The 16907-nt window shown below is 37.0% G+C and overlaps 1 protein-coding gene across 1 annotated transcript in view; it reads right to left on the reverse strand.

Annotated features, from left to right (window-relative positions):
• Positions 1-733: 733 nt before the first annotated feature.
• LOC129945121 (putative uncharacterized protein DDB_G0274435) overlaps positions 734-16907 on the reverse strand; it is a 49594-nt gene continuing 33420 nt past the window's right edge. The window contains exon 3 of the mRNA XM_056054781.1: positions 734-956. Coding sequence (XP_055910756.1) covers positions 734-956 — 223 coding nt within the window. The remainder of the gene's footprint in view (positions 957-16907) is intronic.

The raw sequence follows: 16907 nt of genomic DNA on the forward strand, positions 1-16907 counted from the left end.
TTTTCACCAACAAAAACAATATTGGCTACAGAATACAGCCCTGACTGACTCCGCTACGGATTTCAAAATCATCTGACAACCTACCATCGTTCAGAACGTGACACTTACCAGGTAAAGCTAACCTGATATACTCCCTTTTAACGCTTTCAAAGGCCTTCTCGCAAGCGATGAATAGCAGGTGTAGTAGAGATCGATATTCAACGGACTGTTTAATGATCGGCAGGGTGTTGATATGATCAATACAGGAGGATCCAGCGCGGCGCGGATGTAGCAGTTCACTTGATGACGTTGGCGCTGCTTGTTAAAGCTCTGCGGGAATTTCATCAAGTCCTACCGCTTTGTTGTTTTTAAGTGCTTTAATTGCAGCAACGATCTCATCTTTACTGGGAGGTACGGTGCGGATTTGGGGACTAGTTTGTTTGCAAACAATCGGTTTAAAACCGGGGAAAAGTGTTCTTTCCATCTCTTGACTTGCTCATCCATCGAACTTATCACAGTACCGTCTACTTCTTTCACCAGGTGTTGCTATGAGCTGTGTGCACCTGTCAGCTCTTTGGTTATTCTCTAAACGGTCCTGCCGTCGCACCTGTTTGCAGCATCTTCTGCTTCTTGCGAAAATGCTTTAATGTAGTTACGCTTCTCACGGCGCATACTGCGATGAACCTCTCTCTTTTCTTTTTCATGTGGTACGAGGACTCCAGCTCATTTCTTTCTTGCCCTTGTGCATCACCCCTTAACTGTTGTTATTGCTTCCTTCTTTTCGAACGACTATTCTGTCAGCACCTGAAATGAAAACATTTTTCACAGGTGTTCGATGTCGCCATGTACTGTGCTGCTGATTGTTCTCATTTCGTGAGACCGGTGTTCCCTGAATATTTGACGGGTCGTGGGATCCTTTAGTCTGGCGATTTTGAATTCGGGGGCTCATGTTATTTCGTTGGATCTTCGAACTGTAGCTGTACGCAATTTTAGGGCAGCTATCATAAAGTGGTGGTCACGGGAAAGTCCCAAGTCGGCGCTTTTTCTGTTTCAGACTTCAATGTCCGTAGTTGGTAAAAGTACTTCTTTAGGATAAAGATGAGATCAAACAACAATAATTATTCCTCCTCAACGTTCTATTGATGATTTACATCGATCGCGACGATAAACATCGTAGATACTGCAATCAAATAGTTCCGAAGAGGCAATTCTGTTGTAATGCCTTGACTCAACAATAAATTTGATATCACAACGTAATAAATGTTTTCAAAAATATCGGAGGTCACTTGGTTTGTGGAAATTAATCTTAAATGACGAAGGACGAACATATTGCTTGGACTTTAAAGCATTCGTTGTTAGGTTGTAATCTTAACGTCTCTCTCCAATTTTTTCGCTCATACACTAAAAGTAGAATTTAAACACCTATCGACCAAAGATTTTCAGCAAACACCAATGGTGCAAAAGCATTATGACCAAGCAATCCTATCGCGAAGTTAATATTATAGACTCAAAAACCCTACTCTATTATGTTTTGACTTATTTACTCATGAGTCGTGTATTTCTGAATAGATTCCCTGGATGATATTGGCTCTGAGGCGGCAAATCAACTTCACCATCAAGACGGCACGATTAGGGAATTCGATGAATCAAAAACTGATGGACGCAGTGGCATGATTGGGGTTCTTCGGAAACCAGAGGTTGTTCAAATAATCCAAATCTGCAATTTTAGTTAAAAATTAAGTCGGTTCTGTAACGCTTTTCCCAGCTTCATTTTCAAAAAATAATCGTCCAACATTCCTCAACACTCAGTATTGACCATCCTGCTGCTATATTGAAAAGATATATGTCCTTGAAAGTCTATTTCTAAAATAAAGAACTCAAAATAACAGGAATAGAAAGTTAACAAAAAATATTTATTTATGAACATTCGTAAATAATGTGTTCACAGATAATTTCAAAACACAACTCAACCATGATGTGGTTGTTCCTTTGAAAAATAATATTGCAGTCCTATTTATACTTCCATTTCCAAAAAAACAAAAAAAACCCTAACATCCCATCATAAGAAGTGCAACAAAGTTTGCCTTTTTTTCGCAGTCCTTTCTATGCATTTCCTAGAACCCCAGAGCAGAGCCAACTCTGTCAGAATTCATACAAACATAGAGATACCGCAAAAAGTTAAACGTTTCCTCGATATAAAATCATTTTCATGGCATTTTAACTTTATATTTTTTCAATTATTGCTGCACTTTGCAGCATCACAGAATATCCTGTTTATACCTATACTAGTGGGTGTATCAATTTGTGTGCGAGTACAAGGACTAAATGTGGTTATTTGTCGAACATATGCGAGATGAAAGTGGAACTTTATACAGGATGGCATTTTGAACGGTGGGATATTCAAATTTATTTACGAGTTTGCCATTTTGTTTAGTGATGGAATCAATTTAAATTCGATTCCAAAACGCAATAAACACACAAAAACACTGAGATAGTGCTTCCTCTAGTCATCAAATAGATGTTGGTTAGTTTGTAAAATTGATTAAATATAAGAGGAAATTCGGTTATGTAAATTATGTTTGGTCTAATGGTGTATGCATAAATTGGCGTGCATTAAATTTCCTTTGAAATTTTATAAAATTTAACTAATTCGTAGAACCTTAAAACCATTGACAATTGGGGTTAATTTACTTTACGTTTTTTGAACTTTTATTCGAAACCTCTTTAAAAAGGTACGCAAATAATAAGAAAATATAAAATAATGATTTTATTTCATTTCATTTACTTATTCGTTAATACTTAATAATAACGAGAGAGTTCCACAGTTTATAGAGATCTTCTTGAGGTAAGGAAAATAATTTTGTCAAAACAGTATATTGCTTACAAGTAAATCAAAGAGTAGGACATTTCTAGCAGGGTGGTACCAAAATTGGATACACTCAACACAGTCATGGCTTCGTAGGCCAAAAACATAGCGAATAATATTATTGAAAGGAACATAAAATTTACTTTTAGTATATAAATATTAGGTAAGGTTAGGTTAAAATGGGTGTCCAAGATGGAAACGGACACATGAATCTTGAGGCTTCCTCCTAAGCTTAATGGAACCAGTCTGAGTACCTTACGAAACGCGAGAAACTGATTATGCTGATATAGTCTACATCGTTTAGATCGTTACAGAAGAATTCTCTTAAATAATTCTTGAGTTTTTGAGTCAGAGCAGGGCATATACAGAAAAGATGAAAATGTTTCCTCCTCTCATACAGTGTCTGCAAAAGTCATTTGAGAATTTGCCCAACCGCGTGGCGTGCTTTTCTATTAGACAGTGTCCGGTTATGACACCTATTATCGAGCTTATATGAAATCTGCTTAGAGAAAGCAAGCACCTTGAACGTTTTAAATCTAGGCCAGATGTTTTTTGTGACCTGACACGTGGTGATGTTGTTCCACCTTGTGTTTGCCTTCTTCATAGCGTCTTTCATTAGCAACAGTTTACAATAAGCGACTGGTATGCCAGCATTTGCCAACTGTGGTAGGATGGGCTGCACTGTACCGTTCTAGTTTAGCGAGTTTATCTGCCTTAAAGTTACCTGGAATGTCTCTATGGTGCGGTACCGAGCAAAGGTGAATATTAAACTGTTGTGCCATCCAGAGATTTTATAGCAGCATGACTATCTGAGAAAATACGGATATCAGATGTTCATATCACGTTTTCTTTAAGCCAGGACAAGACTTCTTTTGTTTCCAAAAGTTCCACCTGGAAAGATCTGGGAGGTATAGAAATCTGGAAGTTTCTGTCGAATTGCAGTTAAGGTTGTTGTAGTTGTAGTTAGTCCACTGCGACGAAGCTTTGAGGCTAATAGCAGAGCTTGCCGCTATTTGTTTGCTAAATATGTCAAGAGATGTTAGGTAGAGTAAGGTGTCCAGTGCCGCAGATGGGGTCTGCTGAACGTTGGACTTTATTTAATTTATCTCGGTTTATAGCTTTCTCTAAAGCAGTCCACCATTCTGCAATAACGTATATTAAAATCGGTCTGATTACCGATGCGTATAGCCAATGCGTGATTCTGGGTTGTAAGCCCCATTTATTACCAATAGCTTTTATGCAAGAAAAGAGACCTACAGTAGCTCTTTTGGAATCTTTCCTGGCGTTTCCAATTTAGTTTTGTATCTAAGACAAGACCCAAGTATTTAGTTCCGTCTGAAAATTTTAATTGAGTTCCTTTAATATAGGGACGATTGACATATGGAATTTTGTATCTCCTCGAAAATAAGACCAGATTGGTTTTGTGTGGATTAACACCCAGTCCACACCGATCAGCCCAAAGTATTAGTCTGTCTAAGGCATTTTGTAAGAGTTTTTTTTTCAAGTTGTTAAGATGCTTTCCTGAAAGTGCTATAGCAACTTCGTCGTCCGTATAGGCAATCATTCTGAAACCATCCGCATTCAAACTAGTTAGGATTTCATTTACCCCTAGGTTCCAGAGGAAAGGAGATAGAACACCACCTTGCGTTGTCTCTCTACTAATGAATCGCCTGACAGAAGAGTTGCCCAGTTTTGAGTTAATTATTCTGCTAGTCAGCATTTAATGAATTAACTCCAAAAGTGAACTGCAGATGTGTCCACGTTGTTAAAGGCACCTTCAATGTCAAGAAAAGCAACCATAGTGAACTCTTTATGATGGAGGTAATATACGATGGTGCGTACTAAGGTGTGTAACGCTATTTCCACCAAATTACTTTTACAGTAGGCATGTTAAGACGAAGACAGAAGTGCTGGGAGGTGCTGGGCGAAGGTACAACGTCGAACGGCTACCATCGCCAGAGATCGCGAAATGGTTTTTCGACCGAGTTACAAGTAACCCCTCTCGAAGTTCTCTGCCCCCAACACAATGTATCGAAAACCAGTGGCAACATTGCCAAGATGCAATGCAATCAGAGAAGCCGCCTCTGATGTGCTGGGTTTCAAACAACCACCAACAAGGAACACCTGGTTTGATAAGGATTGTCGGCAGACAAATGCAGCCAAACAACAGGTACGCAAAGCGGCGCTGCATAAAAGTAAAAGAACGAGAGCAGCTCATGAGCTCTATGAGCAGAAGGACGATAGGAACGCCGACTTCTCAGAAGGAAAAAGAGTGGGCATGAGAAGCGTGCGGTGAAAGATGTTGAGAGGTTAAAAAGCATTAATGAGGTTCGAAAGTTTTATGAACAGGTGAAACGAAATTCACAAGTATAAAACCTAGATCCGAAGGCTGCAAAGACGAAATTGGAAACATCATAGTGGAACCGCAGTCAATGCTGAGGATATGGAAGGACCACTTCTGCAGACTGTATAACGGCGAGACGACGAACTGAATTCCGCTGTCAGGCAGGATGATCCATTCAACATAGACGACGAAAGCCAACAATCCAAACTCATCCGTTTGTGCAGGATGACCATGGAGAATTCACGCTGCTCCATAAAGGTTGGAAACAACTTAACAGAACCTTTCGATGTCAAAAAAGGTTTTAGACAAGGTGATGCGCTGTCATGTGATTTTTTTAACATCGTGCTTGAAAGAATAGTGCAGAGCTCACAAGTCAACACTAGAGGCACTATCTTTCAAAAGTCTGTCCAATTACTGGCAAATGCTGATGACATTGATATAATCGGAAGAACTCAGCGTGATGCCAAAGAGGCTTTTGTGAGTATTGAGGCAGAGGCGGCAAAAATGGGTTTAACAGTTAATGAGGTCAAAACAAAGTACATGCTGTCGTCAAGAAAGGACATACAACACCGACGCCTTGGTCAAAACGTCACCATCAACAGACGTAACTTTGAGGTAGTCAAGGACTTCGTCTACCTAGGCTCCGCTGTAAACACAGAAAACAACACCAGCGCAGAGATCAAAGTTCTTCGTGTGATCTACGGTCCCGTATGCATCGAAGGGGAATGACGGAGAAGATGGAACGACGAGCTAGAAGTGTAAAAGTCCAAAGACTAAGATGGCTGGGTCATGTAGAGAGCATGGAAACCAATGCTCCGGCCCGGAGAGTATTCGAATCGACACCCCCAGGACAGTGAAGTAGAGGAAGAACGCGGATCAGGTGGCGCGCACTAGTGGAAGGTGACCTTTCAACTCATTTCAGGTGTAAAAAGAATTGAAGCGAGTTTCAAGTTCGCTTCAAAACCACATTTTAATCTAGTAGTCTACGAACAAACCCCCTTCTTGAAGTTTTTATTTTATGTCAAGGCTGTATTTTTATGGAATCTTATGTTTTAGATGTTGTCTTTCTTTTTCTTTTTGAAAATTGTCAATTTTATTAGTTTTAAATAGTTTTTTTGTTGAAGTTAATTTTAACTTTTGAATTTCACAAAACTTTCTTCTATTTGCGTTTTTTTTATATTATTATTCTGACAAGTCTTCTTTCAAGTGTACCAATTTTTAAATACAAAAATCTGCCTACTGTCGATGGGTTTTCTTGGATATTTTCTGCTATACTTTTTATAGAATGCCAACAAAACACGGGTATTGAGAGGTTTCAAAGATATCAACCTATAAAAATGAAGATCTCTGATTTCGATACTCGGGGTAAACTCAAATCTATAACCGCAGCAGGATTTTACAACGGATAAGTTTAAAGGTTGCGAGACTCCAAAACTTTTAATTCAGATGGGAGAGTTTACTGAATCAAAAATCAGCCAAATGGTACTATACATATAATGAGTTTTTTTAATCGACATGTCTTTATTAGCTTTTCAATTATCAATACGTATTTTAACTTAACAAAAAGCTAAGAAAATTAAAAACAAATCAAAAATTCAAACCCTATTTCAAAAAGCAATATATATTACTTGCCTAAAAAGTTATTGCTTAGCAAATTATCTACTTACAGGATATAATGTTTAGATAAGCCCCCTAGTTTCTCAAAAGGACTAACTTTCTTGTTCTATTTTTATGTTTGCGTAAATCTTTTTTGTTGTCACTCAACATCTTGTCATTTCTAATCATTAAGGCGAATTTTAAGATTTAACAATAAATTTCAATTTAAACTTGATCCGGGTTGAACATCTTCAAAATCCACCACTCTTGCAGTTCACTTACGTACATAGACACACACCCAGGACATTACCCAGCTTGTATTGGGTATAGAGCAAAACTTTTGTTAGCAAACTATCCTGCTGCTTTTTGCCCTATGACTCATCTATTTTCTGAAAACAAAATAGAAAATAGGAAGACGACTTTGTGCCGCAAGGATGCTGCCAAGTAAACACATCCAAATTGCAGGAAATCCCCATATGGGGTTATACACTTATGTACAAACAAGAGGGCCAGGAAAAATAATATTTTTTGTGTATCTAGACCAACCAACCCCACATGGCATCAGAGGACCACCGACCGACCGGGCGGGACACTTCTTATCTCCAAGGATATGTATAAGGTTCACAAGCTTACTAAAAATATTTTACAATGAACATGAAAATACAAATCGTTGTATTATATATGTATGTTTTTTGAAACTTCAAAAACTGCACACAAATATAAACACAAACACTCATGTCAACACTCTCTATGAAGCATAGGAACTTTTGGTAATTCCCAAATGTATTGGTTGAAAAATAAATGATTAAGATTTTACCCCAAAGAAGTTGGCAATGTTTGGTTTTAATCCCAGGACAAATTAAGTCATGTGATTGGAAAGAAATAATAAAATAATAAAAAAAAATCCTAGCACTATTTAGCCCAAAACGATTTTGACAACGTTGCACACAAACTTGATGATACTTATTTCAAGAATTTTTGTAGGATAGTTGCACATTTTTCGATAAGTTTTTCATAAATTTATTTTTATTATGTTGTGAACGCAGAAAGGACGGTAGTCCAAAAAGAAACTCAAAAACTTGGAAACATTTTGGAGACACGCATTTCTGTTTTTGTGGGAACCTCGTATGCGTTATGTGTTGTTTCCTTTGTTTCAATTTTCAGCCCAAAACCATAACGAATAAATTACTAAATGCCAAGCAACCAAAAACGAATGTTGTAACGCCCAAATAATTTTTAAAAAAGACCCACACTGATAACTTCATATTACGTCCGTCGGTTTGTCTTGCTTAAAAGTTTGTAGGGTTTGGTTGGGTTAAAAAAGTAGTTAGTTGAATTATTCTTAACTATTTTAAAATTACCAACAATATTTTCATATCAAGAAATAGTTTCGTTTGAAAATCTAGTTTTCCTAAATAGATTTTTAGTGGAAAACACATTGTTACCAATTTGTGTAGCATTTCTGAAATTTTTTCAAATTGGATGAATGAAAATTATTTGAGAGATACCAAGAACGGAACATCAATTTATACCAAATTTGCGTACTATTTTTTGTAGATTTTATTTTTTTTATAAAAAAAAACTTGAATTTGTATAAAAAAAACTAATAAATATCAAAAAAAATATATTCTGTGAAATAAAACAAAGTTTGGAGACAATATTTTTAATTTTTGAAAATATTTGAGTCGAAAGTAAATTTTTACCAAGTTTTTTTTATTGTTTTTTTATTTTTTGTATAAAAACTGTCAATGCAATTTTTCTCAAAATTTTATCAGATGTCAAAAACGTTATTTTTCGTAGCACAAAATTGTTCTGGAGATAAAATCAATTTGTATTCGTAAAATTTTCGCGTGACAAATTTGTTTTTTTTTTTCTGTTTTTTTGATTTATAAAATAAACCGTTAATTGGAATTTTTCCAAAAATATAATTGGTTGATATCAAGTTACAATATATTATATAAAATTTAATTCAAGTCTCTAGCGTTATTGGTCCGCGAGATATTTAGGGTTAACCAAAATGTTTACCTTTTATTTAAAAGAAAAATGGTTAGTGCGATGGACTGTGCTGCTTTAGTGCAGATTCCGAACGAACGCGTGGAGTTGGAGGAATACGTTGCAACGCATTCTTACAATAACAGTAAGATGCGTTGGCCTCGTTTCACCAACGCCCTAGAGAACTTCGTTCGAGTGACATAGCCCCACCAAACAACAGAAACCTGGCAAATACAGAAATTGACCAACATTTACAACAGATGGACGAAACAATAAAACGAACAATGGAAAGGACAATTCCAAAGTACAAAGAACGGGACCAAATGGACGCTTACAGAAAGGTGACTATTGACGCACTACGTAGGCATAAGAGTGGCTTACTGAAAAGACTCAAAAACTTGTACAGACGACTTACAGACCCACACGACTTGGGTCTTAGGACACTGAAGTCGTCATTAAAAAAAATCAATCTGTTGATTAAGGAGAGCTACAGGCTATCAATTAACAAGTACTGGAACCGCAAGATCCGGTCGGTTAATTCGAGTGACCCTAGTATGTTCCCTAAAATCAACAAGATATTCAGGAAAAAGAACGACAATGACCTTCCGAGTCTGAAACTCCAAAGAACCGAAGAAAACAGAGGCGTACTCAGGACAGCGCAAAGAGATCCAGAAGAAGCCATCTTTGACGACTTTTATATAATTGAAGATCCGAAGGAAAGAGTGGAAGCGGTGGGAGCTGCTTTCCAGCAAGTGTACAAGGTGAATGTTAGCATTCGCCCCAACCACGACATGGAAAACATAGCCCTACTTAATCACTTTTACCTTCGAGATGATATCACACATTGGCGATCTGAGAACAGCGGTTTCATGCGGTTCAATGACGACGGGACCAAGTCCCTTGTTAGTGACGAAGGTTGAGCTTCAGCTCATGTTCAATTCAATAAAAAATAAAAAGTCAGCAGGTGTCGATGGTATATCCAACGTTGTACTAAGACATTTACCGATGGAAGCAATTGACATTTACACCACACTCTTCAATAATGCACTGAATAATGCATATTATACAGTGCATTGGAAGACCGCTGTGGTTCATCCTCTCCCGAAAAAGGGAAAGGACAGCTCCAACCCGTCAAATCTTCGGTCGATAAGTCTTCTTCCGAGCATCAGCAAAGTTTTCGAAAAAATCATTAATAGGACTCTGACTTAGTGGGCTGCGGACAGCAAAATAATTTCGGATAAACAGTTCGGGTTCAAGGCGGGTCATGACACAATTCTTGCTGCGTCTAAACTCGTTTCTGATATCCAATGGAATAAATCAAAACAACAATGCACAGTTGTTGTTCTGGTTGATTTGACTTTGACACCGTATAGTTAGAGGGTCTCTACCTAAAACTGAGCAGGCTTGGCATAAGCAAGCCATTGTTGCATATACTTTATGATATGCTTAACGGTAAAAAGTTTGTTGTCAAAAGTGGTAATGTAACTTCTACCACAACATTCTCAATTAAAAATGGTCTTCAACAGGGAGCAGTGAATTCGACGATTCTCTTCAGCATTTACACCAGCGATCTGATAGGTAGTCTTACAATGGAAATTGCGTACGCCGACGATCTTATTGCGTACAGAACGGCCCGAAAGGTTGAGGTTATTAGAATTTTCTTGCAGCGTGATTTCGACAAGATTCAGCGATATTGCGACGGCTGGAAACTGAAAATAAATGTCCAGAAGTCGGAGACAATTCTGTTCCGGACTCCGCTGGCTAGGGATACGAGGGATACGTGCAAGAATTGGCGCAAGATGGTCATCGTTGTTCTTCACGGGCAGCCATTAGCGAGCAAAAGTGTAGTGAAGTACCTCGGTATCTGGTTAGATCAGTATTTATATTTCGACAGACTTATAAATGCTGCTCTAACCAGGGCCAGAGGAGCTTTCGCTCTGAAGAAACGGCTGTTTTTTAGCAGTCGGCTTGACCCCAGAGTGAAGGTAATTGGGTACATGGCCCTCATACGGCCGATGTTCGTTTATGGTTGTCCTGTGTGGTTCAACGTTGCCCCTTTCCAGATGGAGCAGTTTCGAGTGTTCGAGCGGCAGTGTTTACGACGCTGTACCGGCTTATATCGAACAGCCGAATCTTCTTATGTGCATTACTATTCCAACGAGGTCCATATAACGGGGTTCGAATCAACAGAATTGACAATTTCGTGATAAAACTCGTTCGAGGTCACATTGCAGAAGCTATGTCTTCGACCAACAATTTAATTTTCGGGGCGTTCTATCCGAACGACGAGTATTTTGAAAGTGCACGCTTGAGCGGCTTCATTCCAACAGAGGCATTCCTCTTTTTAGACAAATGCGGTCTGATACAGGATAGATTGGCAGTTCCGTTAATCTACCACGTCAGACCGTGGTTAGGTGACTCCCATACAATCGGAACGTCATGGCACAAGGCGGAGCAGAGCTTCTTCGGTTCAGTAGGGCTGTGTCCGAACGGTACCGAACTTATAGGGTGAAGCAGAAGAAACAGTTTTGGTGGCTTCAATAGGCACTTGATGTTGGGTAGTCGGGATGGGGTTTTAAGCCTTGGCCGGCTTACATACTTGTTTTATAGGTTTAGGATTTAGTTTTAAGTAGAATAGATATGGTGGCACAAAAAAAAATACAAAAAAAAATTAAAAAACAAAAAAAAAATAAAAATAAAAAAAAAAACATGGGATATAAAAAAAAAATTAAAAAAAAACATTAAAAAATACAATATAAAAACAAAACACGTTAGATTTGCTGCTGTGGTTGTTCTAGTTTTCAGTACTTTATAGGTAGAATAGGAAGTTTAAGTTAGATTTAAGTTTTATATTGACGACCTTATTTTAAGTAGTTTTTAAGTAAAAATAAAAAAGGATCTTGATATTAGTTTTTTTCATAATTGTCTAATAAATACAAAAATAAATGAAATTTAAATTGAGGTAAAATAGATCTTAGGGCCGAAAGGCATTAGTAATTAGTGTTATAGTTTAGCTTAGAGTGTCCGTATGGGACCATTAAGTTAGTTGTAAGCTATGGATAAATAGGCTAGTTTTATGAATTTTTGTTTAGCTTTAAGATAGGTTTAAGAATGAACTAATAAAAATGAATTAAAAAAAAAAAACACCACAACTAAAGAACTGTGGAATTGTTGTACATCGCGAACAGTCCATCATTGCACGCCAAAAAAGAAATGCACTTTACCAAATTAAAATGAAATTACTTCAACTGGCACCCACTGAAAAGATCGTTATAAGAGGAGTTTAATTAAATATCAAAAAGCTTTCGTTTTCTTATAATTTTTCACGAGGGTTAGTTGTAAACAATACTGATGAATTGACATTTGTTAAGAACACATCAAGAACATTGCAATTCTTTGACACAAACAACACTAATAGCTGTCAGAACTATACGATGTCAGTGCCAGTTGTTTCTCAAGGAGATCGCGATGGTAAGCAGAATCGACAGTCACGTCAACATAAAAGTTAGGGTAGAGTTGCCGTCTAGTCTATCATTTAAATTTAAATTTAAAAATTTTATCTTATAATGTTTGTATCTCCAGATTTTTTCAAATTAATTTTAAACTTTGATATTATTATTTTAATTGAAACTTTTCTTCAAGAAGATGAAGAACCCATAATTTGTAAGTATTTTTAAATAATTTTGTTAAAATCATATCAATAGGAATGAAAACTGTTATAGAACTAAACCATGGAAATAACCATATTACATTATTCCCACCTATCTTCATTGCAATAATTGGTTAAGTGAATTTACAGAATTACAGCTTTTGATTAATGACAATGAATTACAAAATATTTTAATACTAGGAGATCTCAATGGAAGAATCGGAAATTTTCAGAACCTAGCTTCACTGGTACAAAATGTTTCTCATGTGTTCGAAGATGTTAGAAAATGTATGGATGAAGTAATTAATAGATGCGGGGGGCAACTTCTAGAATTTATTGATGATTTCGGTTTCGTGAGAGGAAACTGGCTTAGTATTATCAGTGACGTCGAGGTTCAAACTGCAAATTAACATGGTCATATGTCAACAGTAACTTCTCTTATATTGTCAGGGGTGAGGGTGGGGACAAATAACGCAATTAAGAGCATAAGGTGGATTGAAAATCGGGCGGAAGTGTACAAACGACGACGCTCAGTTAAACTACCTGCCTGAACTAGAAAATTCGAGTAGTGACCAGGCTAGTAAAAATATTTAAGATATTGTACGGCAAGCATCTAGTATGAGAAAAAAACCTAAAGGTGGTGGCATATTCGTGGCTGAATGGTTTGACTGGGAATGCATGAAACTCCGCAAAAAGTGTTTCGCGAAAAATAATTCCGTGTTTTTCAAAACACTTTACTTAGAGGCGAGCAAACAATATAAACAGCTTTTAGTTCAAAAACGGAAACTTTATTTTAATGGTGTAGCAAACCGGTCTCTCATAATGTAAGGACTCAAAAACATTGTAGTCAAAGGTAAGGTTGTTAGGTGGCTGTACAAATGTTGCATCTTCGGTGTTGCCAGTTGAAAAACTTGCTGATTTGTTATCGGTTCAAAAAACGTTGGAATATGATTAACCTTTAGTGAAAATTCCGGAACTTGACAATTTCAATAAAAGAGTTGCAAGATACTTTGAAATTAATGAAAAATGTAAGTCTGCGCGAACCGACGGTATTCATGTTGAATTTGACAAAAACTCATCAATACATTTTTTGGCTCATATTAATTTATTCTTTAACAGGCTTCTTGAGTAAGAATTTATTCCGACATCTTTTTTAATAGCATCGATTTGCGCAATATTTAAAAAAGGTGATCAACAGCGCCCAGACTACAGGGGCATATTGATTTTACCGTGCCCTCGGAAAATATTCACCCATCTTCTATACCATAGGTTGACGAAATGGGTGAAGTATTTTCCAAGCCGGTTTTCGATCGGGTCTATCTTTACATTTACGTTTTTTTTTGTCGATTTGAAAGCGGCCTTTGATACGGTTAACAGGAGTTCTTTAATTTATAAAATGTCTACCCTAGGCTTATCAACAACATTTTTCAACTTATATAAGCTTCTTATAACCGATACCTCTGCTGCTGTATGGGATGGAAGTAGAATGTCTAATTTCTTCAATACAATTGTTGGTGTTCCACAAGGCTGGGGATTAAGTCAATTAATGTTTGCAATATATATTGACGACATATCCGAAGATTTCCTTGGTTGTATTAAGTTTGGTGAAACATTAATAAAAATGCTCCTATACGCGGATGACATTGTTCTATTGGCAGATAATCCCATAGCTTTGTAGTTACAAATAAACAATCTCAAGCGTTTTTGTGATTTATGGGATTTAAGTATAAATGTTGTAAAGTCGATAACTAATGAGATTGAAAAAAGTTTGACATTAAATATTAAATACTTTTATTTAAAAATTAATTCCCATTTTTTGAAAATATAATTGACAAAGTTCTAATCTCTAAGACTCTGTCCATCAAAAAATTAAAAACCCTTCCATTTTTTCAATCTCTCAATTTAGATGTTTCTTCCCAACTTTAGTAGCATGATTCCCCAGCTTCGAAACTCTCTTTATTCCTCTTAAAAACCATAATTCCTAACGTAACCATTATTATCTTTAGGTCTTTGGCAATTGACTTTACAAATAGTCAAACTAAATAGCTTAACACACTTTTAAATTAAGTTTACAACAAATGTCAAATGGCAATTATCATAAATGTTATAACAGACGGTACTTCCATTCCTTCAGGCAATCCACTTGAACAATCCCTTTTAACAATATTTAAGAATTTTAAAACCATGAAAATTTGTAAAAGTTCATTAAGGAAAATAATGACAAGTATTTAATAAATGTAAGACCCTCAGAAAGAATATTCCTCACAAGCGACAACGAACGTCGAAGACGCAACGTTATTTTTGGCAAGCTAATTTATTTTCAGAATTCCACTTGGTGTCGCGGTGAGGCGCGTGAATTCATTGCATCCGCCCTTATCGTTGACAAAAATAAAGAATATGTTTTCCTTACTCACCTACCCTATTTATTTTTTGAGGGGTGAATAAAATCGAATTGGCTTTTGATTGACCCGAGGCATAATTGAAGTTTAATGACAAATTCTATCATAGGACCGGAACGAAAATAGCTTTGAGTTTTCACGATAAAATTATTCGACATTCAATAATGACACTAATTACCGTTACCACAACTTAAAAGAAGATACCATTTAGCATTGGCATTTAAATAAGCTACGAATTCTTAAAGTGAACTGAACACTTTTGCCTAATTGGATATCTCAATGGACTCTTAGATCATCTTCCTAAAGATGTTAAATATGGCTCTCGAGCATCGAGCTTAGCCGAATGATGAAAGGATGACAAGTTTGTTTTAAAGACTTTCTTAGTAAATTTAGTTTTGTCGTTTCATTTATGTAATTTTTTTTTTTGGAAAATTTGAGATAAAAAATTATGGCATCGAAGTTTCCTTCCAGCCAAATTTGCTTCAGGAAGAAAAATTGAGAACAAATATCAAAAAGCCCATCAAGCTCTTTCTCTCCTTGCCACATGGCACAGGACGAGTTGCTCCAGGGCACTCCAATCAAATCGGAAAAAAATACAAAAAAGAAAAACAAAAATGAATTCTAGATCAAGCACTGAATCACATTTTCTATCCGAAATTCAATTAAATGTGCGAGATGTTCAGAGTTTCCATCAGGGAAGGACACTCACTCTCGGTTACCATCACATCTGGAGGATGGGAACTGTTATTCCACAGGATAGCGCAAAAATGAAATTGATTTGTGGTGGATCCTTTTTTTTCTCTGAGTGTCTCTTTTTTTTGTGAGCTCCTATCCATCCTACATATATGGACGAGTAGGTCCTAGTCGTATATAGAAACGTTGTTGCTTCTGTGAGTCCTGATACTGATTCTGATTCTGATTCCTGTGGAAACTGATGCAGAATGCGTGTGCGGAATTCTTTCGATTACCTTTGGCATGTGACTGGTCATGTGATTAATTGAAAATCATTTTTTGATGGGAGAATTTTTGTTTTTGTTTGATTCCTTTTTAGTACCTGGGTACTATGATGTGAAAATGGAAAAACAATGCACCATGCTATATCATATCTTGTGTGTGAATATAACAGAGGGAAAGAAAGGAATATTTAGTTCATGGGTTGGTGAATCGGTGCGCGGAGAGTGGCAGCGAGCGGGCGGACACTGAGCTCAAATAATGTATTCAAACTTGAGGCATTGTTTACGAAACTCCTATGAAAGGATAGATGATATTTTCATGAGATTTTTTAAATTGGTCCGAAACTAAGGCAGATGCTTCTGTAAATTTTTGTAAAGAGTTTAACGTTTTTTAAAGGTTTCATTCTTTCTTAATACAAACAAAAATCGGATTGGTTATTTACACAAGTTCCTTTTATTGCTTTCAATTGGATTCAATTACTTATTAATTAACCCATTTGATAAGTCCATCCTGGTTCGTATAAGAGCTCTTCGAATGTATAGTGTAGGTCTACTACCACCAACCTATAAATGGTAAATTAGGTATACACAAACGTCCACAGGTTTTTCTCAAAACCCACATCTGTCTATCAACTCCTACTATCACCTCCCCGTGGTGAACATCGGGTACCTAGTACCTCAACTTGTGATTGGGTTCCAATCCCAGTTGAAAGTTGTTGGGGGCAGCAAACGAGAGAGGGGGAAGAGGTGTTGCCAATAAGGCACCTGTCCTTATCCAAACGGCAGCGGAGGAATTCAGGAGATGGAATCAACGGTGACGTCTACAGTTCTACACTACATTGTGAACACCTTATAGGGCTTCTTCGACTTATTCGGAACCATCTTATTCGGCTCTCCATCCTTGGAATTGTACTTAGGATCTGGCCCTCCAGGTTGGGGGTTGTGCCGTCGGTGTGACTTGCTGACCACGTAAAAGCTTTCATAGTTGCGAAGCATCAACAAGCCTCGGATAGGGACGGATTTACTGTTGGCAACCAATGCAAACGAATTAAGGACAACGAACTTGGGATATGCACGTAGAATGTAAGGTCCCTTAACAGACCACGTGCGGCCGAAGAATTAGCGGACG

Source organism: Eupeodes corollae, chromosome 2 (genome assembly GCF_945859685.1).
Source record: "Eupeodes corollae chromosome 2, idEupCoro1.1, whole genome shotgun sequence".
Lineage (NCBI taxonomy): Eukaryota > Metazoa > Arthropoda > Insecta > Diptera > Syrphidae > Eupeodes > Eupeodes corollae.